Here is a 27,540-nt window from a genome sequence, read left to right as displayed (position 1 = left end):
GGTGCTGCTGTGGAGAGGAAATCCTGCTAAAAGGAATCTGTGCCTGGCCAACAAAGGAAAGCTGTCCTTTCTTCCACTCTTCCCAGCTTTGGACACACTCCACCATCACAGAGATGGAGAAGAACACCTGGAGATGTTCAAGGCCAGGTTGGATGGTGCTTTGAGCAATCAGATCCAGTGGGAGGTGTCCCTGCCATTGGCACGGGGGTGGAACTGGATGGGCTTTGAGTTCACTTCCAACCCAAACTACTCAATGGTTCTAAGGACCAGGAAGCAGGATTTCTAGTGCTTCTCAGCACACCTGGCAATGGAAGGTGCCCTACAGCATCAGCAGGAAATGGAGAAGCCACAGCACAGGGCAGATCCAACCTCATCACCTCCCTCCCCTTTGTGCCCGGCTTTCCTCCTGCTGCTCGTGCCAGGGCTGCTCGTTTCCTTCCCGCATGGCACAGGGCTGCCGGGACATGTCGGCTGCGGGGTTGCTGCACATCATGGGCACCCTCCCCATCGGGGTGGAACTGGCCAGGACACCTGGAGCAGAGCGCCCAGTGTGAGACTGGACAGGTCCTGCACCCCCCAGAGTGGGAGCAGAAGAGGGATCTCATAGCAGGATCAGGGGACTGGGGTGGGGGGAGGACAACCCCTCCTCTCCTCTTGCACAGAAGCACAGGGCTCTGCACCCACGGCTGCAGCACAGCCCAAGGGCTCCATCCAGGGATCTCATCCTGCAACGGTCTCTGCACCCCGGCGCAGGCATGGGGCTGGTGGGATTCAGCTGTACCACCCCGCAATGTATGCAAACCACATCTCCACACATCCTCAAGGCCAAAATCGACCTTCCTGCATCCACCTTGTTAGCGAAATCCAAAGATGGGTGTATTGACACAGCACTCCAAAAGCTCCCAACTCATCCTTCTTGTGTGGTTGCCCTTCACCGCCCATCCCTGAGATAGGGAGTTGCATCTGAACAGATGTCCATCTGCCCACCACATCCCATCCCAGCAGAAGAGCATCCACCAACCTGCTGGAAGAACTCCTCCGCCCGCTGCTGTTGCTCTCGTCGGCCTATGGGGGCAAAAAAAAAAACAAATAGAAAAGCTGGTTAGGTTGGGAAAGGCAAAATGCTCTCCAAACTCTCCGCTGCATCCAAAACACTTTGGGTTTGCCCATTCTGAGTCACACACAAGCCCTGTGCTCGGTGTTGGTGGGACACGTGGTTCACTGAAACCCAAGAGGCCAAAGCAAGAATTGGGACACAGCCCCACAACAGAGGAGAATTTCCAAGTCGCTCATGTGCCATTACTTCACTCCACTTCACCAAAGTTAAAATTAAATGTCCCCTAATACTGAATTTGCAGGAGAGAAATCGGGCAGAATGAGACAAATTCAACACTGAGATGGCCCCACTCTTTGATTTGAGAGGCAATTCCAGCCACCTCCCTTGCTAATTAGGCAATTAGCAAGAAATTGCCTAATTGAGCCCCTCCAGGATGTGAGAAGGGGATGTGTTGCAGTCACCCGGTTCTTCTCCTCTCTGCCTACTTCACCCTGTGCTCTGCTAAGAGACACCCTTGGAAAGTTGAGTTACTGTGTTGAGAGTCAGGAAAGACATGGATCTGTTGGAGAGAGTCTAGAGGAGATGATCTGAGGGCTGTAGTATCTCCCATAGGGACAGGATGAGAGAGTTGGGGTTATTCAGCTTGGAGAAAATAAGGCTCCGGGAAGACCTTAGAGCAGCTTCCAGCACTGAAAGGGGATCCAGAAAAGCTGGGAAGGGGCTCTTGATCAGGGAGTGCAGGGAGAGGAGGAGGGGAACAGGTTTGAGATGAAAGAGGGGAGATTGAGATGAGATCTTGGAAGAAACGTTTTGCTGTGAGGGTAGGGAGGTCCTGGCCCAGGTTGCCCAGAGCAGTGGTGGCTGCCCCATCCCTGGAGGGGTTCAAGGCCAGGTTGGGTGGGGCTTGGAGCCCCTGATCCAGTGGGAGGTGTCCCTGCCCATGGCAGGGGGTGGGACTGGATGGGCCTTAACATATCTTCCGAACCAAACCATTCTGTGATTCCATGAAAGACAATATTATTCCAAACCCAGAAATTTTTATTTCTGAATTTGTGCAAACACGAGTTAAGCGATATTGGCTGCGTTTCACATTTTGTGCAAATGGCAGAACCGGGCGATTCGTGTGCAGCAGGACCGGGGCCAGCCGACGATTTCGATAAAATAAACCCTTTTTTAATTTAAATGCTAATGCACTGAATTAAAATTTAATAACTGAGGAAATTGAAAAGCCGAGCAGGAATATTGGAAATAAATCCAAGCAGAAACAGCTGAAATTAAAAATTCTAGAGAGTGGGAGGATGGCAGCAAAGCTGTCTGATATGATTATATTTTTTTTATTTTTTGCAGAACGAAAGGGGGAAGGAAAAAAAAATCCTCCCTTTGGCTGTAGGGCAGTAAATCGAGAGCGCTGTGATTTATTGCTCAATTTTCCTGAGGGAAAAAGGCTTTCTTTCATGCTGAAATATTTCATAAATTTCAAGCCAGCATAAATTCTTAATTTAAAAGTTATGGAGGTCACATTCAGTGCACTGGTGCAATTTGGGAATCTTAAAGGAATAGCAACCAAAAAATTGCAATTTGATTTCATTTTTTTTTAATTTTATGAGTGAAATTTTTGTTCAAAGGAATTCTATGAGTTACACAAAGGAGAAACGCGGCCCGGCTTCCGAAGGTTTAAGAAACCCAATGGAAATGAAGAGATAAAAATCTAATTCAATTACGACCATAAAATCACAGAACAGTTTGGGTTGGAAGGGACCTCAAAGCCCATCCAGTCCCACCTTCTGCCATAAGCAGGGACACCTCCCACTGGATCTGGTTGCTCCAAGCCCCATCCAACCTGGCCTTGAACACCTCCAGGGATGGGGCAGCCACCACTGCTCTGGGCAACCTGGGCCAGGGCCTCCCCACCCTCACAGCAAAACATTTCTGCCCAAGATCTCATCTCAGTCTCCCCTTGTTTTGCTCAAAACCGTTCCTCTCATCCTCTCCCTGCATTCCCTGATCCAGAGCCCTTCCTCAGCTTTCCTGGAGCCTCTTTCAGTCCTGGAAGCTGCTCTAAGGTCTCCCCACAGCCTTCTCTTCTCCAGGCTGAACAACCCCAACTCTCAGCCTCTCCTCGTACAGGAGGTTCTCCAGCCCTCGGATCATCTCCGTGACCTCCTCTGGACTCGCTCCAACAGCTCCAGGTCCATCGTGTGCTGAGGATTCCACAACTGAGTCACAAACAGAATTACAAGAAGGTTTTTTTATTATTATTAATATTGTTAGCCACTTGAGGAATTTCTGTTCAAAAATTTTCTCCTTCCCTTGCCTGGGAAAAGCCAGGAGGGAGGAGCTGACAGTGTAATTGCTCCTGTTAGATCTCCAATCTTTTGTGAGCACTGATATGTTCATTTGTTATACAGCTGTTCCGTACAGAAAGGATGTCGGAGCACCCATAATTCAAAGCAATCAATCAAAAATTAATGATTTGTCATGCTTACACAATGAAAATAAAAAAAAAAAAAAAAAAGCTTTATGGATTCCGGCAACTGGGAGATTGTTCAAAGCTTGGGGGCATTTTCTAGAAGATTGGATCTGTGTGTCCAAAGAAAAAACAGAAAAGGAGATTTAATACCCAGAAATCCCGCAGGGTGATAGGGCATCGGTGCTACTGAAAACCCTGAGGAAAGGGTACACGGCAATTCCCTCCAATCGGAGCTTTCAGTAAAACTCAACCACCAGTGCCCTCTGAGCCACATTCCTCAAATTGCCAGGGGCCAGATTTCCAATTCCAGGTGAAAAACACTCGCTAAACATAAAGGTCGCCAGGACAAGTGAAAGCAGTAAAGAAACAAAGTCACAGCCTCGACTCTGCCTTCACACGGGTGCAACTGCATTGTCTGCAGAACCACCCCAGCACAAACCACCCAGGGCACAAATCCTGTACTGAGAGGTCCAAAATCTCTGTTTGGGAAGCCAGGTGGCCACCCTCAACTTTGGGACACTGAGAACACAAAGTTATTCACCCTCCATGTATGCAAGAACTTCTTTAGATATAAATTCCTTTGGAGAATGCATTGCATGGGGATCATTGTTCCAACACAATGTGTGTCAACGTCCCAGTGCTGTACCTCATTCCAGCTTACGAACCAGTGCCAGCTGATGCCTCCAGGTGATTTACCATCCCACCTACCCAGGTGTTAATTACTCTGTGAAGGATCACGCCTGTAATTCTCTTCGTGTCCGTTTTCATACTTGTATCTCAATTTGAGCAAAAGAATTGCTGGAAAGCAATCACATGGTGATCACAGCGTCTACGCTTCCCAACCATTACCGATCACCTTCTGGGGCCAATCCACACTTCTATTATTTAACTCTCTTTTTGCTCACCTTCGCCACACTGTGTCTGCTTTGTTCTTTTTATTTTGCAGGAAGCCCGTCTGGAACCAAACGGGATGATGCCTACTGAAGGCCACACTATCATCAGAGAATCACAGAATCACGGTACGGTTTGGGTAAGAACGATCCTTAAAACCCATCCAGTCCCACCCCCTGCCATGGGCAGGGACACCTCCCACTGGATCCGGCAGGGACACATCCCACTGGATGGGTCCAAGACCCATCCAACCTGGCCTTGAACCCCTCCAGGGATGGGGCAGCCACCACTGCTCTGGGCAACCTGGGCCAGGGCCTCCCCACCCTCACAGGAAAATATTTCTTCCTAAGATCTCATGTCAATCTCCTCCCTTTCAGCTTAAAACTGTTCCCCTCATCCTCTCCGTGCAATCCCTGATCCAGAGCCCCTCCTCAGCTTTCCTGGAGCCCCTTTCAGTGCTGGAAGCTGCTCTAAGGTCTCCCTGGAGCCTTCTCTTCTCCAGACTGAACAACCCCAACTCTCTCAGCCTCTCTTCACACAGGAGGTGCTCCGGTTTTCAGATCATCTCCATGGCCTCCTCTGGACTCGCTCCAACTGCTCCATGTCCTTCCTGTGCTGAGGACTCCAGAGCTGGACGCAAGGCTCCAGATGAGGTCTCACCAGAGCAGAGGGGCAGAATCCCCTCCCTGCCCTACCGGCCCCATGGCTTTGGCTGCAGCCCAGGACAGGCTGACTTTTGTGCCGCGAGCACTCACTGCCAGCTCATGTTGAGATTCTCGTCCACCAGCACCCCCGATTAATCCCTTTAAAAATAAAGCAGTACATTTTAATTCTAAAAAAGTGGTATTTAGAGTCTACAAATCTCCTAAGCAAGTTGAATTGCTGGCAATCACCATTTAACCAGCAACCAGAATGGGCCAAAAAGCATCAGAGCAGCTTTTTGACCAAGTGGCACTTTGGGAAGGGAAGAGAGAAATCTATATTTTCTTCCCAGCAAATTAATTTGATCTGTTCATTTATAACAGAGAAAGCAGGGGCGCAATGTTTGCACCCACGAGGATGGACACAGGGCTCCCAAACCCAGGAGGGATAATCAGTCTGACAACCTCTCCTATAAAATAATTTCCAATCCAAACTGTGATTCCCTAAAGCTGCGTTTGTACACACCGTGTGCGTTATGGGTAAGTTTGTTTAACTAATGCTAATAAATATCTATTAAATTAAAATGCATGGAGCAGAATGTGGTTTCGGGCCATGCGCTCCTCAACTCACAGCTTAAGTGAAAAGTAAATCAAGTGATAAATAAGAAACGTATCAGTCAACAGCTCTGAATGGGATAAAGTGTCAAAAACGAGTCCGAGCAGATGCAGATCTGACCCAAGAAATGTGTGTTTATAGTAAAAAAACCCCAACGTTTCAACAGTTGCTGCAAAACAACAAAATAGCTAAAAACCCACGAAAATGTTAAATGAAATTTGGCAAGATTTAAGCACGGCCTTTCTGCCTGGTTATTTAAAACATTATTAAAAACAATTATTCCCTTCATCATAAGAAAGTCTTGGAGGGGCTGGAGCGCATCCAGAGAGTGGAAGAGAGCTGGGGAAGGGTCTGGAGCCCAGGGGTCCTGGGAGCAGCTGAAGGCCCTGGGGCTGTTTAGCCTGGAGAAGAGGAAGAGTCTGGGGCTTGTCCCATGCTCATCCTTCGCCTCTGTGATCCATGAGGGCAGCCTCCACCAAAGGATGAATTTTCCACCAGGGAACAAGTTTGTTCCTTGCGCCCGAGGAATGCGCTGCCTATTTCCTCAGCTGCAGCTTCCCCTCAAGAAACAACCACAATAATAATAATAAAAAATAGAATAGCTGCAAGGAAGAAACCTGATCTCTACACCAGGCATCTTCTCAGGCCCCGCGGCAGAGCCCCAGGAGTGAGGGTCCTTGTCCTCACACGACCAATGTGGGGTCTGCAAACCCCCCCACATCCTCAGCATGGGGCAACATCACCGAGGCATGGGCTGGGCTGCGGGTGGCAGCTTTGAAAAACAGAATCATGGCATCACTGAGGCTGGAAATGACCTCTAAGCTCATCCAGTCCAAACATCAGCCCAACCCCACCATGCCTGCTAAAACACGTCCTGAAGTGCCACGGCCACACACTTCTTGAACCCCTTCAGAGATGGAGACTCCACCCGTGCCGTGGGCAGCCTCTGCCGGGGCTTCACCACTCTGTCAGTAAAGAAAATCTAGTAAAGGTATTATTTCTAATATCCAGTCACGGAATGCCCATGCTCCAAAGGACTCACAGAACCTCCCACCAAGGGAGAAGCATGACTGCAGAGAAGACACTCTCACCCTGGCTCTGGCCACCCCAGGTGAAGCCAGGATTGCCCTCCAGCCCCACCCCGGAGGTGTGAAGCAACCCCCCTCTCCCGGTGCCCATTAATTAACAGCTGACAACGTTCAAAATGCGTTCAGAGTTCATAGAATAATTGAGTTCGGAAAAGACCTCCAAGATCATCAAGTCCAATTGTCACGCCAACACCGCTCTCACCGCCCACCTTCCTGCAGCTTCCCTTTTGCCATGAAGCCATCAAGTCCCTCCTAAATATTAATTAGTAATAAATACTGACAATGAAACCACTCAGGAAGTTGATCAGCCTGACGCAAAGGGCAGACTGAGTACGGGATTCCATTGGAAAAGCCAAGAGGGGAATGATCCCCTCTGCTCTGTAGCTTCCACTTCGGACTCCATGCAGGGCTCTCTTTACATTGATTTCAACCCTCTTTCTATTGGCAGGAGAATTATTTTCCTTTCCTCTGTTTTATCTCGCAAGCAGCTGGACCAGGTTTGCTCCAACCTCTGCTCTTCACTGATGGGTTCTTGGGCACTGGCAGAGGCTGCCCAGGGAGGTGGTGGAGTCCCCATCTCTGGAGGGGTTTAAAAGACAGGTGGATGAGGTGTTCAGGAATATGATTTAGTAGTAGACAGGTACGGTTGGACTCGATTATCTCTAAGGTCTTTTCCAACTAAAGGATTCTATGATTCTACAAACTTCTCCCCAAACTCTTATCTTGGTGGAGAAGGCTGCAGCACAGAGGTGAGAACTGTAAATAGACAAATAATAAGAATAATAATAAAAAAATGACGATTAAAATCTTGAAATCATTCTCTTTCAGTCGCATTGTGTTTATTTCTCACCTACTCTTTATTATCTTCCCATTTTATAACCTTAATTTAATAACCCGGGTGTGTTGTCTGCATCCACCCAATTTCCGAGTTGCCTCTAACGCGTAATTATGAGTTCTTCTAGAGTTTCCAACTGAAAAGGTCGAATCCCTGCTGGAAAAGGCTTTGCTAACCAGAAGAGCCCTGCAAACACCAAAACCAGTGAGGCAGGGAACAAATCCATGCCCAAACCCCCACCAGCCTGCCCAGACGCTGAACCACGCTGCGCTCTTCCCTCTTGACATGGACAAAAATTGCCTGTGAAGGACCCAAGGTTTCGTGTCACCGATCGTTCCCTGTGGCTCACAATGCTCCAGATCGCCGCAGACAGGTTTAAGGGCTGCGAGCAGTTCCCTTTGAGCCCAGGGAATATTCGTATGAGTAATTTTATGAACTTGCTGAAAGTACTGGCAGAATCTGTGCTCTGAATTCCAATTTTTCTCCCAGGGAAATCCAAGGAGCTCGTGCTAACACAAACCAAAGAAAGGGAACATTAAATACATTTTAACCTAAAACCACCAACGTTAAAACAAGTATTAAGAAGCTCCAACCTTACACACCCTTTTTTTTTCCCCCCCGAGAGTCATGAAATTAAAATTATGAATTAAATCACTGCAGCAAATTGGGCTGGATTTAAAAAGTTTCTCCTTGATTGTACGCAACCAAAAAGTAATCAAAATATTGTTGCCATCTCCTGTTGCTCGGCGCTCTTCCAACTCCCTTCTTTACGAGAGAAATAATCAAATTGAGGGTGAAGAGGAGAAAAGACATCACTGATTGCTTCTCAACTCTCATCTTCTAAAAGCTGGAAAATAAAAATGAACGGGAAAAACAAGAGCATTATCTGCATCGAGCCGTTGTTTACAGCTGGTTTGAGTTTCCCGGCAAAAGAAACAGCTGGAAATGTTTTTATGGAATAAATGTATACGGAATGAAACTCGGGGGGGGGGGGGGGAGGAGAGGATTGTTGTTTTTTACTTAGGGGGAAAAAAAGAGGGGGAGAAGGAGCCAGGCGAGAGCATTGCAGAAACTCACCCGGTTTTTCAGGTTTCCAATTTCACAGGAAACTCTCAGGAAATCAGTTTTGAAAAAAAAAAAAACCAAAAAAAACATTAGGGGCACTTTTCCAAGTTGATGAAACAAATGAATCCAAGGAGCTTTGAGGACACGTGGGAAAGAAACACGTTCAAATGTAATTTCTAGAGGGAATCCCAACCGTTTTCCTACAGCCATGCTGCTGAACACTTTCATTCTGGCAGGGGTGACCAGGCTCTGCTCCGAAACGACGCACCACATGGGGCTGCCGTGGCTTCCCAACACAGAAGCCACCAGAAGCCACCAGGAGCCACCCATCCACAGAGGTTCAATCGTGCCCTGCTAGAGGATGGCATGCAATGGGAAAGACCTACAAGTTGAGATTAGAATGAGCCATCTCACAAGCAGAGTGGGATGGGTGCACGTGGATGGGCTCTCACCTCAGCTTGGCCAATGAGAGGCAACCTCAGAAATCATCTTCTTCACCATGGAAGAACTCATGAGGTGTTCAAGGCCAGGATGGATGGTACTTGGAAGAACTGATACACTGGGAGGTGTCCCTGCCCATGGCAGTGGGGTGGGACTGGACAGGTATTAAGATTCCTTCTATGATTCTAAGAACTCTGCAGAAGTTGACCAGGAACAGTCTGACCTACCCAAAAAAAAGCTTCTGTGCAATCATAGCGAGAGCAGGGTTTTGAGTGGTTGGAGATGTGCAGTGAGGAGGTACAGCCTCCCGCATGGGGAGGTGGTGGTCACAGAGGTCAGCATGGTTTGTCCAATGCAAAGACTAGCCAGGAGACACCTCAATCTCTCAGCCAGCAGGACATACAAATCCTGGAGTCTGTGACCTTCAAGAAGCCCCACCCCATGATATGAGGGGAAATTAAAACCAAAAGCAAAACCAACTCATCTCCAGAACATCCTCAGAAGACCGCTCACATGGGTTAGATATGCACCGGTCACGGCACTGGATCCAAGAAGGAGCCCACTGATGAAGCCCTTCTTGGAAGAAGCTTTCGTAAGGCTAGATCTTTGCCCTTTAAATCTGCAGAGGCTGTGAAGCATCTCCCACAGGAGTTGCTCCAGCTCATGGTGAAGTCATCTATGTTTCAGTGGGAGTACTGGAATCTCTGGGCAGAGCTGCACATTTTCAAATTGTTTTTATCTCTTTTTTTTTTTTGGTAAATTTTGGAAAATGCTTTGGATCCTTCCATAATGCATGTGTTGGAGTGAATCCAGGAGGCCAAGAAGATGATTCAAGGGCTGAAGAACCTCCCGTATCATGACAGGCTTAGAGAGCTGGTGTTGTTCAACCTGGAGAAGAGAAGGCTGCGGAGAGACCTTAGAGCAGCTTCCAGTACTGAAAAGGGGCTCCAGGAAAGCTGGGGAGGGGCTCTTGATCAGGGAGTGCAGGGAGAGGATGAGGGGGAACACTTCTGAGCTGAAAGAGGGGAGATTGAGATGAGATCTTGGGTAGAAATGTTTTGCTGTGAGGGTGGGGAGGCCCTGGCCCAGGTTGCCCAGAGCAGTGGTGGCTGCCCCATCCCTGGAGGGGTTCAAGGCCAGGTTGGATGGGGCTTGGAGCCCCTGATCCAGTGGGAGGTGTCCCTGCCCATGGCAGGGGGTGGAACTGGATGATCTTTAAGGTCCCTTCCAACTCAAACCATTTTATGATTCTATGAAGCAAATATTTACCAGTGGGAAAATAACCATGGGATGTCACCTTCTCTCTCAGTTCTGTGGGATTGGCTTTTTTCATAGCATGAAATGGTTGCAATTTTACTTTGGAAAGAGAAAGAAAAAAAAAGTCAAACCACATTGAACTGAAAGTACGAAGGGGGGAGGCACGCAGAGCTGGGTCATTTTTTTCAGACTTAAAAAAGAGCAGTAATTACAGGGGGCAATTCAGAGAGAGTTCAGTCTGCCTGGCTCCCTCAGAAACCGGGAAAAGAAAAGAAAAAAAGCAAGAAAAAATAGTAAAAAGTGAAAAAAAGAGAAAAGAGAAAGAAGGGGGAAATGACAGAAGTTGAGAAAAAGCAGGCTGGAAGTAGAAATCTTAGAAATTCTGCTTGTAAAAAAGTCCCATCATTCAACCGCAGAGCCTATAAATATCGCCAGAGCGGCTCCCGAGCAGCGAGAATCAGCAAACAAACAAAGTTCCACAATTGCCAAAAAAAAAAAAAAAAAGGCAAAAAAGAAAAGCCCACAAAGCCTGACTGCTCCCAGCAGGAGCGGGAGGGCTTGCCCGCTTCCGGAGAGTGATGGCAACGGGAAGACTGAAGGGAAAGGGAACACAACTTCTCCTGGGTGTGTTCAAACCTCAGCTGCAGCATCGACCCTGATTCCATCAAGCCACCACTCCTCTCCCTGCAAGAAGCCAACCATCACTCAAGGGCAGCAGGATGGTGACCCCCAAGTGCCACCTCGATGTCCTCAAACCAGGCACGGCGTTGGGAAGAGCAAGATGTCACCCCACACCATCAACCTTTGCTTCTGTCACTCCCAAACCAACATCTCCGAGCCATCAGTTGGGCTAAAGAAATCATTTTTCAAGCAGCTTGCAGAAGACAAACGTCACACGGACCCGACCTGCGTGACCTTCAACTCCCTCTGCTCCACAGAGCTGAGACAAATGAGGGCACAGAGCTGCAGGGGAATTATTTTCAGGCAAAAGCGGAGTTACAGCAGGAGCGACCGCTGCATGGATCGGTGTCGTTTCTGCTGAGCCGCTCGCACAACAGAACCTGACGCTCATTTGCAAAAAGTGGAAGTGACACAGCCTGACATTTAAAATTTTCTGATTCACCCAGGCAAAATCTCTGCCCTATTTCTTTCTGAAAGCAAGAACTGCAAGATGTGTTCAAAATCTAAATGAAGCGCTCACAAGCCCTAGATTCTGTTCAACTCAGATCTCTGCCACCCCAATGATATTATGTATTTTCTGGTCACCAACAAAAAATAAAACAAACATATTTTTCTCTGGGCTCAACCTGAAAAGGAATTTTTAAATTTGTCAGAGGTTCAAGGAAACAAAAAAATCTATGATTTCCACAGCCCTGCCCAGATAGATCCCACCGGGATGTGGTGATTCTCCCTCTCTACTCCTCTCTTGCGAGACCCCACCTGGAGTATTGTGTCCAGTTCTGGAATCACCAACATTAGAAGGATGCGGACATTTAACCCACCACTCTCAAGTTCACCACTGAACCACTCCCTTAAGCACCACATCTCCACCTCTTCAATCCCTCCAGGGGATGGTGTCTCCACCACTGCCCTGGGCAGCCTCTGCCAGTGTCTGAAAACCCTTTCCATGAATAAATATTCCCAACATCCAACATAAACCTCCCCTGGTGCAATTTGAGGCCACTTCTTCTCATCTTATCCACCCACCTTGGTGGTTTCAAACAAGACCATCTTGTCAAAAATGAAAAATGCTTATTAACTAATGGTTATTTCTTGGTGTGATCAGGAAGATCACAGAATTGTAGAATCATAGGACAGCTTGGGTTGAAAGGGACCGTAAAGATTACCTAGTTCCAACCCCCTGCCATGGTCAGGAACACCTCCCACTGGATCAGGGTGCCCAAGGCTCATCCAACCTGGCTTTGAACACCTCCACGGATGGGGCAGCCACAGCTTCCCTGGGCAACCTGGGCCAGTGTCTCACCACTCTCATCATGAAGAAATTCTTCCTTATGTCCAGCCTAAATCTGCCCCTCTCCAGTCTATACCCACTGCCCCTCGTCCTATCCCCACAAGCCTCTGTAAACAGTCCCTCTCCAGCTTTCCTGTAGCCCCTTCAGGTACTGGAAGGTCGCTATAAGGTCTCCTTGGAGCCTTCTCTTCTCTAGGTCGAACAACCTCAACTCTCTCAGCCTGTCCTCATATGGAAGGCGCTCCAGCCCTCGGATCACCCTTGTAGCCTCCTCTGGACCTGTTCCAACAGCTCCATCTCCTTCTTATGTTGAGGATTCCAGATCTGGACACAATACTCCAGATGAGGTCTCACAAGAGAGGAATAGAGGGGCAGAGTCACCTCCTTCAACCTGCTGGCCACGCTGCTTTGGATGCAGCGCAGGACACAGTTGGCCTTCTGGGCTGCGAGAGCACACCACCAGCTCAGGTAAAGCTTCCCATTGACTAGCACCCGCAAGTCCCTTTCTGCAGGGCTGCTCTCAATCACATCATCCCCCATCTTGTATTGAAACTGGGGATTGCCTCAACCCAGGTGTAGGACCTTGCACTTAGCATTGTTGAACCTCATGAGGTTCACACATGATCAAGAGAACTGAACTATAAGCCACCTGCTGAGTTAACAGAAGCTCCAGTCCATGACACCACAGCTCCAACAGATGCTCACTGAATTCCTAGTGGGCACTGCCTGCTGAGAAGCCAGAGTGGCTTGTCCGGCAGCATATCTGCTGATAGAACCCACAATGCATCCTACAGCGAATGGTGAACACCAGAGTAAGCATACTGTAGGTCTAAGCAAAGCTTCTGGAAAAGTGATTTGTCTGAATATCACCCTGCCTAAGCACCCTGTCCTGAGAAATACAGGTGCCTGCACGTCGCAGCCAACATAAGCAGATGCCCTGAGCAGTGGTGTCTGCCCCATCCCTGGAGGTGCTCAAGGCCAGGTTGGATGGGGCTTTGAGAACCCCAACCCAGTGGGAGATGTCTCTGCCCATGGCAGGGAGGTGGAACTCGATGGACTTCAAGGTCCCTTCCAACCAAAACCTCTCTGTGATTATATGATTCTATGAGTTATTAATGATCTGGAATCACATTTAACATCACCCTTCCAACCCAAACCATTCCACGTGTCTATGATTCTATGCCAACACAACCACGCTGGCACGCACGTGGCTCTGCCCATGGATCCCAGCTGCTCTAGCTCAGGTCATCCCTAGTTCATTTCCTTAAGAAAGATAAATACCAATCATCTGATATTCACCTGAGTGATGCAGAAATTATGATGAACCTAGTGCTCTGCATTCGATCTAGATGATCACTGCCACTGAGAGAGGGACAGCTCTGAGATGTCTGTCTCAGGACCCACAACCATTGGCCAAACCACTTGGGCAGCACCACCACTGGGAGAGGACAAAGGAGACAGAAGGTTGCCAGGGGAAGTTGTGGCTGCCCCATCCCTGGAGGTGTCTGAGGCCAGGTTGGATGGGCCTTGGGCAGTCTGATCTAGTGGGATGTCCCTGTCCATGGCAGGGAGGGTGGAGCTAGATGATCTTTAAGGTCCCTTCCAACCCAAACTATTCTATGATTCTTTGATTCTAAGATGAACATGCACTTCTGCCAAGGGCAGCAGGATCTGCAGTCACTTGCTGGCTGATCACCATCAGCCTTTCTGTGTCACCAGCCAACCTCAGAGTCAGGCTCCAGCCAAGGACTTGGGTTCCCCAGCAAGGTCTGAGATGCCAACGCAGCTTCCTGCCTCTGAGCTTGGATGCTCTCCATAAAACTCTGTGCCTTGCAAACACATTTCTGCTGATGTCGTGTGCTCTGCAGAAAACCACAGGACTTGTTCCGCCTGCTACCACGAGGGCACGGCTGCCGTTCGGGTCTGCCCCGTCATGGGCAGCAATGGAGCATCACTCCATTCGAATGGGTTCACTGCAATTATTCTCCATCAGCGTAACTCCACAGCACTCTTATTTTCCACTCACACACGAGGTATTGCAGCAACTTGCAGGCTCGGTGTCTTGCCTTCTGGTGATTAATTGCCTCGGTAATAAAGCAAAACCTACCCGGCACGGCTCTGCAGCTGCTCCATTGCAATACGAATCATAGAATCGCTGAGTTGAAAAAGACCTTTGAGATCACCAAGTCCAGCCATACCTGTCCACTACTAAATCACATCCCTAAGCACCTCATCTACTCATCTTTTAAACACCTCCTCCACAAAGCGGACACACTTGCGAGTCTCACAGAATTACCTAAACTTTGTAGCCAGGAGAGTGACCAGGAGAAGAACTTTCAGAAGGAAAAAACCCATGGTGGGTTCTACCTCTTAAACGTGACCTCTGGGCCTCCCTGTGGCCACTAACGAGCAAACCTGCACTAATTATCATGAGTATCAAATCTGTCTTTACAACAGAGCTTCTATTTCCATATATTTGAAGCCGCTCCCCCCTTTTGTTTCTTCTCTAAACCAGTTAAAATGAGCATTAAGGGATATAATTATGTTGTTAGCTTAATTGCCTACTTAAAGCAGAATCTACAGGGGTTTAGCACAAGATTTGAAAGGGGGGAGGGAAGAAATTGGGATATTAATGCATATAATTTTAAAAATGAACCTCTTCTGGGGAGACGTGAGGTTGGGGCACGGGACAGAGCACAGGGGGAGGACGTAGAACCAGCCCCATCAGCTTCTGTCACAAGGGTTTGTCAAAATGCAAATGGTTGGCCCTTTCCTTCTCCTGCGGTCTAATTTTGGAGAATTTGACCTAATTAATCATTAACCATCACAAGAGGGGAAAAAAAAAAAGCATCCCTCCTTCAGTGTGAAACTTTAATGCTATAATCATCGTGACACACTTACGTCCAGGAGAGGGGCTGCTATCTGGTATGCGCCCCACACTGCAAGGACAAGTCCAACAGGGAGAACCCTTGCTCCCAAATCACCCAACAGACAAACAACCATTTTCCACAGACAGAGGAGCACAAACAGGACAAGGGGAGAAAAAAACTGGTACCCAGCCCTTGATCTGACAGCTGCTGCCTGAAAAATGCTATCAGACTCAGTTCTGTGTCCAGCTCTAGCGTCCTCAGCACAGGAAGGACATGGAGTTGTTGGAGTGAGTCCAGAGGAGGTCATGGAGATGATCCGAGGGCTGGAGCACCTCCTGCACAAGGACAGGCTGAGAGAGTTGGAGTTGTTCAGGCTGGAGAAGAGAAGGCTCTGCGGAGATCTTAAAGCAGCTTCCAGTACTGAAAAGGGCTCCAGGAAAGCTGGGGAGGGGCTCTGGATCAGGAAGGGCAGAAATAGGACGAGGAATGGTTTTAAGCAGAAAAAGGGGAGATTGAGATGAGATCTTGGGAAGAAATGTTTTGCTGTGAGGGTGATGAGGCCCTGGCCCAGGTTGCCCAGAGCAGTGGTGGCTGCCCCATCCCTGGGGGTGTTCAAGGCCAGGTTGGATGGGGCTTGGAGCAACTGGATTCAGTGGGAGGTGTTCCTGCCCATGGCAGGGGTTGGAACTGGATGGGCTTTGAGGTCCCTTCCAACTCTTAAACATTCCATGATTCTATGATGATTCTATGAATATATTATTTCAATTCTCTTTGAAACCTCTAAGAACACTACTTTATGGCAAAAGCAGCTTCTTCCCTACCACCTTTTGCTGACCCTGCAAAGGCACTGGGATTTTGGAGACCGATGGCATTTGATGCAGCTGCGCAACGGAACATTGTGCTCCATGACAATTATTGGTGTACTCAGAAAAAATCAGAGAATTAATGTATTTCAATGTCTCCTTGGGAACACAGAGGGAACACGCATTGTTATGAAGTTCAATGTTATTAGGAGGAATATGTACAGCGCAAATTAAGGACTTCAGAGAAGAAGCCACCTTGGATCATTTGATTAATACAGTGAGTGCTTCCTACACCGACATAAGTGGATTTCAAACAACTTGAACTCAACGTAATTAGGTGGATTATAAAGCACCAGAATTAAGACAGTAGGCTGAAAGGGAAAATGTAGAAGAATTCAGCAATTAGCAGATAAAAGTGAGAGAAAGTAAGGAAGGGGATGCGTCAAGCAACAGGCGAATAAATCCTGAGGAACCTGACAGCGAGTCCAACCAACCACAGCCACTGAATAACAAAGGGCACCATCAAACAAATCCATCTTAATGATCACAGAGGGCTTTTCCAACCATTATGGTTCTATTCTATGGAATGGCACCATCAAAACAATCCACCTTCAAAAGCACATACTAGAAAACCAACCCCGTGCATGGACTATGTGAAAATCACATGGAAAAATAACAACAGTTGCAAAACCAAGAGTTGGAAAACGCTAAAATCTTGGTGGGATCCACCCTGTGTTGTGTGCCACGAGCCTGCCCCGTGCTCTAACACAGCCTCAAGATGCCTAAACATGCGCCGCTTTATCCACAGTACCCCCAACTCCTCCAACACTCTGCCTGATTTAGTAAAAAATAAGAATAAAAAGGAAAAAAAAAAAGAATATTTCTACCAGCCAGCCTGACCTGGCTGGGGCCACTGCATTGATTATGCAATATTTGAGCATTATTTCTTTTTATTTAGAATTAAAATTTTTAGAATATTTTTTAGCTAATTAGAAATTTCATTCTTTTCCCTCCTCCTGTATTTCTGCTTTCTTCCATACATGGCTTTGGGCAATGGGGGGACACCAAGGTTGTGGGAGGGATGCTTGGCTCAGCCCCTGGCCTCCGCTGCCCCTTTCTCTTGGTGCTCAGCTGAGCATCTGCAGCACGAGTACACTCCAAGATCAATAATTCAGCTAGATTGGGGTGTTTTTCCACAATGCCACATCTGTGAAACACCAAAAGTTCTCTCATTTTCCACTCCATGCCCAAAACTGGGTTTTGTCTCTTTCCCAGCAAAGCCAAGCTCTGGTTGACAGCATCAACCCTGAGCCCGTTTGGTAATTAAACCATGGTTAGGAGGGAAGTGCTCAAAATCCACAATTCCTCAAGATCAGCAAAAGATGAAAGAACCCAGAGGATTCTCAACCGCCCGGATCCAGTGCAACGTGCTTTGTCCCACACCACAGTGATGTTCCAGGCTCACTGTTGGCAAACCTCATCCATCAGTGGCAACTTTTCCAGCAGCTTTTCCAAACAAATTCCGGCCTCGGGCAGACACCTGGCTTGGAAAACTTTGTCCCAACCGCTTCAGAAGTTTTGGCAGGGTTATAAAGAGTCGAACGCAGGCACTGGTTGGAGTTGGGCAATCCTCACCAGTGGCATCGCTTCAGCTCCACCACCCGAGGGAGGCGAGGGCCAAGAGGAAAAACAATTAAAGAAATACATAAAACAGTAAAGACAAAAAAAAAAATCCACTGAGCTGACTGAGTCGTTGCTGGTCAGAGGAGAGGGGGATCGAGGCTTTTTGTGTGTGCGTTTGGGGGGTGGCACATTAGAGACTCTGCGGGGAGGAGGGCTGGGTTGTTTTGCTTTGGTTTACAGATTTATCACAGGAAAAGTCTTGTTCTGAGATTAAGTGGAGCCGTTAATACCAAGCAGAATGGCGCTGGGGCACGGCCTGCATCCTCCGGGCAACCAGCAAAGCAGGGGGTTCATTACACACAAAAATAGATGAGGTCTCCCAGTGGCAGCCCACAGCACGCTGCAACCCCACAGAGCCGGCACTCAGCGCCGGAGCAGCCGGGATTCACTGCTGGGACAGCCAGCACCCAGCACCAAGAGCCAGCATCCAGCACTAACCAGCCGGGATTCGCCACCGGAACAGTCGGCACCCGGCACCGAAGCAGTGACACAGCACCACAAGAGCTGGGATTCACACCCAGGACAGCTGGAAACCAGCACCAGAGCAGGGACCCAGCACCAGAGCAGGGACCCAGCACCAGAGCGGGGACCCAACACCAAGCCAGAACAGACAAGATTCACCACCAGAACAGCCAGCAGCCAGTGTAAGAGCAGGGATCCAGCATCAGGAGCCGGAACTCAGCACCAAACAGCAGGCACCCAGCACCAGAGCAGGGACCCAGTGCTGGAACATGTGGCATTCAGCATTGGAACAGCCAGCACCCAGAGCTGGAGCAGGTAGGACAGTGCCGGAGCAACAGGCACGCACCACAGGAGCAGGTGGCACCCAGGGCTGGCACCCAGCAGCAGAGCAGCAGGCATCCAGCGCCAGAGCAGAGGGCACCCAGTGTTGGAGCAGGGAACACCCAGCGCCAGAACAGCAGGCATCAAGCTCCGGAGCAGAGAGCACCCAGCGTCGGAGCAGGGAGCACCCAATGTTGGAGCAGGGAACACCCAGCGCCAGAACAGCAGGCATCAAGCTCCGGAGCAGAGAGCACCCAGTGTCGGAGCAGGGAACACCCAATGTCGGAGCAGGGAGCACCCAGCGCCAGTACAGCAGGCATCCAGCGCCAGAGCAGAGGGCACCCAGTGTCGGAGCAGGGAGCACCCAGCGCCAGAACAGCGGGCATCCAGCGCCAGAGCAGAGAGAACCCAGTGTTGGAGCAGGGAGCACCCAGCGCCAGAAGAGCAGGCATCCAGCACCGGAGCAGGGAGCACCCAGCACTGGAGCAGGGAGCACTCAGCACCGGAGCAGCAGGCACCTGGAGCAGGCAGCACTCAGCACGAGTATGGACCTTCCTGTGCACCTTGCCCAGTTCTCGCCTCCTCCTGTGTTTGACTGTAATAGCGAAATACAGCTGAATCCCAGTCCGGACTTTGGATGCGCATGGTTTATTTCCATCACTTTAACTGGTTGCAGAACCAGGGCAACACAAGGATGCGGGGATGGAACAGCAGCGACAGGGCAAACCCAGTCCAACACAGCCTTTCCAGGGTTGTGTGTCTGATTTTTTTTCCCTTTTTTTTGATGAAGCAAAGATGCAATAACATCAATGAATTACAAATGCATCGCGTGCCTGGTGACTCCATGGCGTCACCTGCAGCTCTCACTCATTTCTTTTCCAAACAGACCTACGACATAAACACAAAAGTATCGCTGGCTGGAGCCCTTCTCCAGCTGCTGGAGGCAGAACAGAAAGAAAAGATGTTTGGGCAATAAGGAAGTAGGAAAGGATTTAGAATACGAGCCCAGTGCAGCCCCACGCCCTGGCAGGCACCCATCCCGCCATGCTATGCCCGCGGGCACCTGCTCCACAGGTGCTCTGCAAACCCCATCCCACGCGCTAGCGCCTCTGAAGTTTGGGAAAGGCTTTAATACCTCAAGCTCATAAAGTCTTGCACTCAAAATAAAACATACATTTAAACACTCAGGGCTTTACACAGTGTTTTTTGGAAGCTCCTATTAAAGTTTTAGCAAACACACTGAAATCGGTGACTGGGAGCTTCAGCTCCATGGTAGATCCATCTATGGAGCCACCAGGACTTTGAAGTATTGGCTGACACCAGGGATAAAAGTGCCAGGCTGTTCCAGGGAAACAGAATGCTCAGCCAGACAGGGAGTGGAGGGAGCCCTCCCTCTGTCCTGGTTCTTGACCCTGACCCCGTCCCAGTCCTCATCCCTGATCTTGGTCCTTGCCCCATCACTGTCCTGATCCTAGTCCCTGTTCCAGTCCGTCCCAGGTCCCTGTCCCAGTCCCTCACCCTGACCCTGTCCCAATCACAGTCCCAGTCCCTGTCCCTGTCCCTGTTCCAGTGACACTCCCTCTCCTTGTCCCTACCCTGTCCTGATCCCAGTCCCAATCCCAATCCCAGTCCCTGACCCAATCCCAGTCCCTGACCTAGTCCCAGTCCTAGTCCCTAATGTTCTCCTGGTCCCTGTCCCTGTCCCAGTCCCAGCCAGTTTTGCAGCCCCTTGCACACACTGACAGCAGAGCTTTTCACCTCAGCTCTCACCGGCAGCCTGTGAACACCCATGTCCTGAATCGTGTCCTTCCCTACAACGAGAGGAGAATTAATCATAAAACCCAAACGCTGAATTTCCTGACCCACACGAGGAGGATTTCCCACGGCTGACGATGCTGTAACAAAGGCACTGAAGATGCACCCAGTACTCGGTCGTGTTATTTTACATTTCCATTTTGCATTGGCACCAATAAAGTGTATTTTAAGGTCACTCTACAAAAACTTTGGAAACGTTTTGAAACAAAACGGCTTTTCCCCCACGTTTTTCTTTTAAAAAAATGTCTCTGTGTGCATCGTGGCCTGGGTTTGGTGCTGGGTTTTGGTTTAAAAGTCTATTAATCAAGTCTTCTTCCTCATTAAGGACACGCGAACAGAAGTGCAAATCCAGACCGGGATCATCCCTTCCCAGACAGGTGAACGTGCCGGTGATGGAGTCGCCCATCTGCTGGGAAAACCAGTGGAACAACTGCACCCATTTTTTTTTTGAAGCAAAGGTGCAGCAACAAACCCACAAAATAGGTTTCGCTTCCAGCAGTCAGCGCCCCAGAGCTGTTTTTATAATCCTTGTTTTTCTTTGATTATCCCAGCGTGGTTTTTCCCGTTTCCTTGTTGAGCACTGTTTAACCAGCACCAAGTATGCAATCATTAAACCACGCCACACGGAGCCAACCAGTCACCCAGAAACAACCAGTAGCAGCAACCGGGCATTTCAGAAATAACTGGTTTGGGAGCAAATCGATAAAAATAAGATTCCCTTTGGGAAAGGGAATTTGATGGTAGCGCTGGGCACACTGTGGGTTTGAGATCAGCCCTGCAAGGCATCATCCCCGGAGCTGCACCACGTCTCCACCGTACGTGTTTGCATCCTCACAGAGCCTCAAGACAGACACAGATCTATAAGGAATTCTCAGTTACGATCTGTAAGGAATATCCAGTATAAGCATCTCTATAGTGATAACTATGCTAATGAATAAATAAAGAAATCAGTTTGGAAGCCTGGCCCTCCGAGCTGGAGATCCTCCCTCTTGCAAGAAGCTGACTGGTGATGACGACTCTTGGCACTGCAAGCGAAGGTGCACACGCTCTTTTCTCTGTCCACTTGCTGATGCACCAGGAACCAGGGTGGCATCCCAGCTGTTCCCACCCAGACTCAGATCTGGAAAGCCGGGAACATTTCTCCAGTCCCTTTCATGGTCAGATGCTATACAGAGCACTGGGGCGCACTGTAACAATATTCATAGATGGTTTGTGTTGGAAGGGACCTCAAAATCCATCCAGTTCCAACCCCCTGCCATGGGCAGGGACACCTCCCACCAGACAAGGTTGCTCCAAGCCCCATCCATCCTGGCCTTGAACACCTCCAGGGATGGGGCAGCCACCACTGCTCTGGGCAACCTGGGCCAGGGCCTCCCCACCCTCACAGCAAAATATTTCTTCCCAAGATCTCATCTCAATCTCACCTCTCTCAGCTGATAACCCTTATCCTATCCCTGCATTCCTTGATCCAGAGCCCCTCCCCCCCAGCTTTCCTGGAGCCCCTTTCAGGACTGGAAGCTGCTCTAAAGTTTCCCCAGAGCCTTCTCTTCTTCAGGCTGAACAACCCCAATTTTCCCAGCCTGTCCTCAGATGGGAGGTGCTCCAACCCTCGGATCATCTCTGTGGCTTTCTCTGGACTCCTTGCCCCTCCTGTGCTGAGGACTCCAGAACCAGACTCAGGGCTCCAGGGGGAGTCTCCCCAGCATGGAGCAGAGAGGTGGAATCTCCTCCGTCACGCTGCTGGTCCCAGGATCAGCCCAGGACACGGCTGGTTTCTGAGCTGCAAGCGCCCACTGCCAATTCATAGAATCATAGTATAGTGTGGGTTGGAAGGGACCTTAAAGAGCGTCTATTTCCAACCCCCCTGCCATGGTCAGGGACACGTGGAGCTTCTCATCCCCCAGGACTCCCCAAGCAATGGACACCTTCTGGAAGGAAGCTGAATAAAACCCAACTGCACCGGTCCTGCCCAAGTGCTGCTCTCTGCCCTGGGATGCAGGATGAACACCAGGAAGTGGTCCCTGCTCAGGTTTGGCTCCGTGCTCTCTCCAGGCATTTACCGAGTTGAGTTATGAGCAGTCACGGGGCAATCATTAACCAGGGAGACCAACGGGCGCCGAGTCCAAGCACACGCTGTGCCGGGGAAAGTCATGTGAAATAACACCCGTAGGGAACCAGCGCTTCTCACCATCATGGAGAGGCTTCGATTTAGTGATAAAATGCCTGTTCCCATGGAAAAAAACAAACAATCAGCACGTGCAGAACACAAACCCATCACCTTTTCTCAAGTTTAAAAGATGCACTGGGAGCAAGAAGTGAGCACTGCCGCGACTGAGGCAAAGCCATCTCAGTGGCTACAACCACACCTCGACCATGGGACAAGAGTTCCGCCTCCATGATTTCCCCTGAACCAGCCAGGCTCACAGGACAACATGCCTTTAATAAGGATTCAGTTAATCAAATCGCAGTCCTTCCACCCTGGTATTTGTGTCCCCTGTCCTCCAAGGCCCCCATGTCTTTCAGAGAGAGTTGGGGTTATGCAGCCTGGAGAAGGGAGACATCTCTGTGGAGACATTAAGAAGCTTCCAGTGCTGAAAGGGGCTCCAGGAAAGCTGGCGAGGGGCTCTTGATCAGGGGATGCAAGGACAGGATGAGGGGGAATGGTTTTCAACTGAAAGAAGGAAGATTTAGATGAGATCTTAAGCAGAAATGTTTTGCTGTGAGGGTGGGGAGGCCCTGGCCCAGGTTGCCCAGAGAAGTGGTGGCTGCCCCATCCCTGGAGGGGTTCAAGGCCAGGTTGGACGGGACTTGGAGCAACCTTGTCCTGTGGGAGGTATCCCTGCCTATGGCAGGAGTGGAACCGGATGGGCTTTGAGGTCCCTTCCAACCTAAACTATTCAAGAATTCTGTGATTCTATGACTTTACTGAACAGACATCTTTAAAACAGTCTGCATGAGGGTTCGGGGCAGCCTGAACCCCTCTTTGAGCCATTTAACCTGATCTCAGTGAGGTCGAGCTGGGGGGGTGAGACTCACAGCCTGTGCAACACTGCATGATGATGGGTGCAAGTGCATGGGGACCGAGGAACATCCAGGATCCCCAGCCAGCATGGTGACCCCCTGCCTCACCACTTCTACAGGCACAGATCTGTTTGTCCTCCGTTTTCAAGTTTCCTGACTACACTGAACCAGTTTTTCCTGTTTTCCTTCAAATTAATGTCACCTCTCAACAGGGAGGGAAAGCAGCACCAGCTTCAAGGCCTTCACTAAGAGAGAAACTCCTCCATGGCAACGATGATTTCCATCCCAGTACCAACCATTCCTAGGCAAAACCCCAATGTTTCTGCAAAAACGAAGGAAGGGATTCCTGCCCAGCCCCTGGCACCATCCTCATCCTCTGCCAAACACATCCAGACCGCCCCGACCTGTGCAGGGAACAAGCCGGGATGTCAGCTATGGATGGAGAGACGAGTTCCATGCCCAATCCCAGAGGTCCGGTGACGGCACCAACCCCCCAGCGCCAACACATGGTGCTCAGCACCTTCACTTGTAGAGGCATCATGGAACCACAGAAACACAGAATCACTTAGGTTGGAAAAGACTTCTAAGCTCATCAAGTCAGTGAAACCCATCTGTGCCCACTAAACCATGTCCATAAGCACCACACACTTTTATAACACCTCAAGGGATGGAGACTCCACCACTTCACCAACCCTTCCATAAAGACATTTTTTCTAATATTCAATCTAAACCTCCCCTGGAACAACTTGAGGCCATTTCCTCACATCCTATCACTTGTTCCTTGGGAGCAGAGCCCAGCACACACCTGACCACAACCTTCTTTCCAGGAGAAAGCGATGAGGTCTCCCCTCAGCCTCCTCTTCTCCAGACTAAACAGCCCCAAGTCCCTCAGCCTCTCCCAGAATCCCTGGGCTCCAGACGCTTCCCCATCTCTGTTCCCTTCTCCGGACAGACTCCAGCCCCTCAATGTCCTTCTTTGGAATGAGGGACCCAAAACAGAACCCAGGATTCGAGCTGGGGCCTCACCAGTGCCAAGCGCAGGGGGACAACCCCTTCCCTGCTCCTGCTGGCCACCCCATGGCTGATCCAAGCCACAATGCCGGTGGCCTTTTTGGCCAGCACCACTTAATGGCCATCCCATTGTTTCAACCTGCAAACCCTTTGGGTATCTGATTTTTATCACTTTTCTGTACCTCTCTGCACACCTACATGGAAACTGGTTTTGAAACACAGTAGAATATAGAATTGATGTGCAATCGCCGATTTTGTTGCTCCGCTTTCAGTGGAAGGAAGCCCAAAATGGAGGCTTTGCAATTTCTCAAATACAGAATTTCAGTTCCCAAGAGATTATTAATTTTTGTTTTTAAAGAAAAAAAATATGCAGCAGAGTTATTTTGTAACAAAAATATTGAATGTCCAAACTAAGGCAAAAGTCAAAGGGCCCTGCCAGCCCTCTGCGAGCCCAGCGCTATATTAAGAAAAGAGATCATAAAACAAACAAAACTCCAAACAACTTGCGGGCCATGATAACCAACATCCAACAGCAAAACTGCTTTCACTATGTGTAAATGTCTAATTATAACCACTTCAAAAAAAATACCCTCCAAATCCAATCAGGACTTTTCCCACCTCATCCCCAGGGACCAAATTCACCCAATCACAGTCTGAAAAATTATTTCCATATGTTAATTATTTCCTGTAAAAGATTAACTCACTTCTCTTTTGTGTTGCAGTAAAATCCATGCACAAGGCTCCAATTCTGCCTCAGCTCAGCATCAGCTTACAAGACTTTTCCATGTTTCAGGCTCAAAACAGAGGCTCACAAAGTCAAACTTCCACCCAGCCAGGTTTGCCCTCACCAGCAATCGCATCATTGGGCCAACATCTTCCTAAGCATTCAGCTGCGAAAAGGAGGAACACGGAAGTATTTATAGATGCCCATCAAGGAGAACATGTGAGAACCTTCCCACGGGAAGTCTAGTTAAGGTCCATTCGCTCCTCTGTGCTGATGAAGATCGCGGCGATTCAAGCTGTTTTAGGGCATCCTTCTCTTTTTCCAGCTCTTCCTTCTTGTCTATCAGCTCATAAAACCTATCTCCACCATCACCAACCCAAGCACTCTTTCTTCAAGCTGCTCCTAGTCTCAAAATGTGTCCTCCAGCACACTGGCCATGCCGGTACCCAGCAAGACAGCAAACTTAATTCTTTTTTTGGTGGCCATTTATTTGAGTACTGAAAGGCCAAAAATGGCCTCAAACCCTCCTATCTATCCAGAGACAGCTTAGAACTGGTGAGGAAGATTGGAGAGGAAGGAGTCCTCAGTGCAGGAAGAACATGAATTGTTAGAAGTGAATCCAGAGAAGGCCATGAACATGATCCCAGGGCTGGAGCACCTCCTATTCAAGGACAGGCTGAGAGAGCTGGGGTTGTTCAGCCTGGAGAAGAGATGTTAGAACAGCTTCCAGTCCTGAAAAGGGCTCCAGGAAAGCTGAGGAGGGGCTCTTGGTCAGGGAGTGCAGGGAGAGGAGGAGGGGAACAGGTTTGAGATGAAAGAGGGGAGATTGAGATGAGATCTTGGAAGAAACATTTTGCTGTGAGGGTGGGCAGGTCCTGGCCCAGGTTGCCCAGAGCAGTGGTGGCTGCCCCATCCCTGGAGGGGTTCAAGGCCAGGTTGGATGGGGCTTGGAGCCCCTGATCCAGTGGGAGGTGTCCAATGGCAGAGGACTGGAATTGGATGGGCTTTAAAGTCCCTTCCAATCTAAACTATTCCATGATTTTCTGATTGCTGCTTCCAACAGTGGGGATGGGCTCAGCAGCCTTCAGTCCCATAAACTTAAATCGATCCATAAGGCTGTTTGCTTTGTCAATACGAAAGCACAGCATAAAGCCTTCAGGCACCAGTTAAATCTCGACATCATTGTATTTATAGTTATGAATAATAAGAGCTTTTCCACAGTACTACAGCAGCAAGGCATAATTCAACACAAATTCAATTTTTAAAGGATGATGAATTGTGATACACTGAGATTTTTATGCTCCTATGACTATTAAGAAGCCCATGATATTCATTTTAGTAAAGTAAAAATTGAATATGGCAAAGCACTGCTCACGATTAGGGTAAGAGCACCACTGCTGGCATCCGCACGGATCTCCATCATGACTGGGAAGGAGATGGGTGAATTCCAATGACTCCCAGGCTGTGTCAATGCTGGTGCCAGCACTAAGTTTGGAGATCACAGAGCATCAGCACCTTCCCAAGTGCCTCCTGCAAGAGGCCACTGTCCCTCTCCTGCGTCACAGCATGCTATCCTCATTTTGCAACTCTCTTTTTCCTCAATTATGTCACATTTCTACCAAAAAATGATTTTGCAGCCTTCTCCAGTATTTCAACTCCCATCACTGGGTGGTGAGGCACTGGCACAGGTTGCCCAGAGAAGTCACGGAATCCTCAACATAAGAAGAATTTGAAGCTGTTGGAATGGGTCCAGAGGAGGGCTACAAAGATGATGGTAGGGCTGGAGCACCTCCTGTATGAGGACAGGCTGAGAGAGTTGGGGTTGTTTAGCCTGGAGAGAAGAAGGCTCTGAGAAGACCTTATAGTGACCTTCCAGTACCTGAAGGGGCTACAAGAAAGCTGGGGGGGGGGGGGCTGTTTACAAAGGTTAGAAGTGATAGGACGAGGGGCAATGGGTATAAACACTAAAGGGACAGATTTAGATTAGACATAAGGAGGAATTTCTTCACGATGAGAGATGACACTGGAACAGGTTGCCCAGGGAGGCTGTGGCTGTCTCATCCCTGGAGGTGTTCAAGGCCAGGTTGCATGTGACTCCACCACTTCCCTGGGCACCTTCTTCCCATTCTTCACCACTCTCTCGGTAAAGAATTTTCTCCTAATATCCAGTCTCCCCTTGGATTACCAATCTCCTCCAACATTCCCTTTGGACTTTACCCAGGTCTAGGTCCACCTCCTCAGTCTCCTTTCAGGCTACTAAGCAAGGACTGGGGTTTTGGTGGACATCCCTATCACGTCCAGCACACCAAACTTCAACAGGCCAGGTCACAAGGATAAAATAACATGGACTTTTGATGTAGCGGGAGCTTCCCAACAACCGATTGTTCAGTCTGTTTCTGTAACCATTACAGAACGTTGTCCTCCCTAACAATAATGGCAGAGAGAAAATATAATTACAAAGAAATAGTGGTTACTGTGTGATGTTGCCAGACTAAAG

The 27,540-nt window shown here is 49.1% G+C and overlaps 1 protein-coding gene across 17 annotated transcripts in view; it reads right to left on the bottom strand.

Moving 5' to 3' along the window:
* ZNF618 (zinc finger protein 618) overlaps positions 1–27,540 on the bottom strand; it is a 162,972-nt gene that overhangs the window by 92,779 nt on the left and 42,653 nt on the right. For all 17 annotated transcript variants that reach the window (XM_054084602.1, XM_054084586.1, XM_054084591.1 and 14 more), the window contains exon 2: positions 1,022–1,065. In XM_054084602.1, coding sequence (XP_053940577.1) covers positions 1,022–1,065 — 44 coding nt within the window. The remainder of the gene's footprint in view (positions 1–1,021; positions 1,066–27,540) is intronic.

This window comes from Cuculus canorus, chromosome 19 (genome assembly GCF_017976375.1).
Source record: "Cuculus canorus isolate bCucCan1 chromosome 19, bCucCan1.pri, whole genome shotgun sequence".
Taxonomy (NCBI): Eukaryota; Metazoa; Chordata; class Aves; order Cuculiformes; family Cuculidae; genus Cuculus; species Cuculus canorus.
Note: the sequence above shows the minus strand (reverse complement) of the source record. Positions and strands in the feature narration are given on the sequence as shown.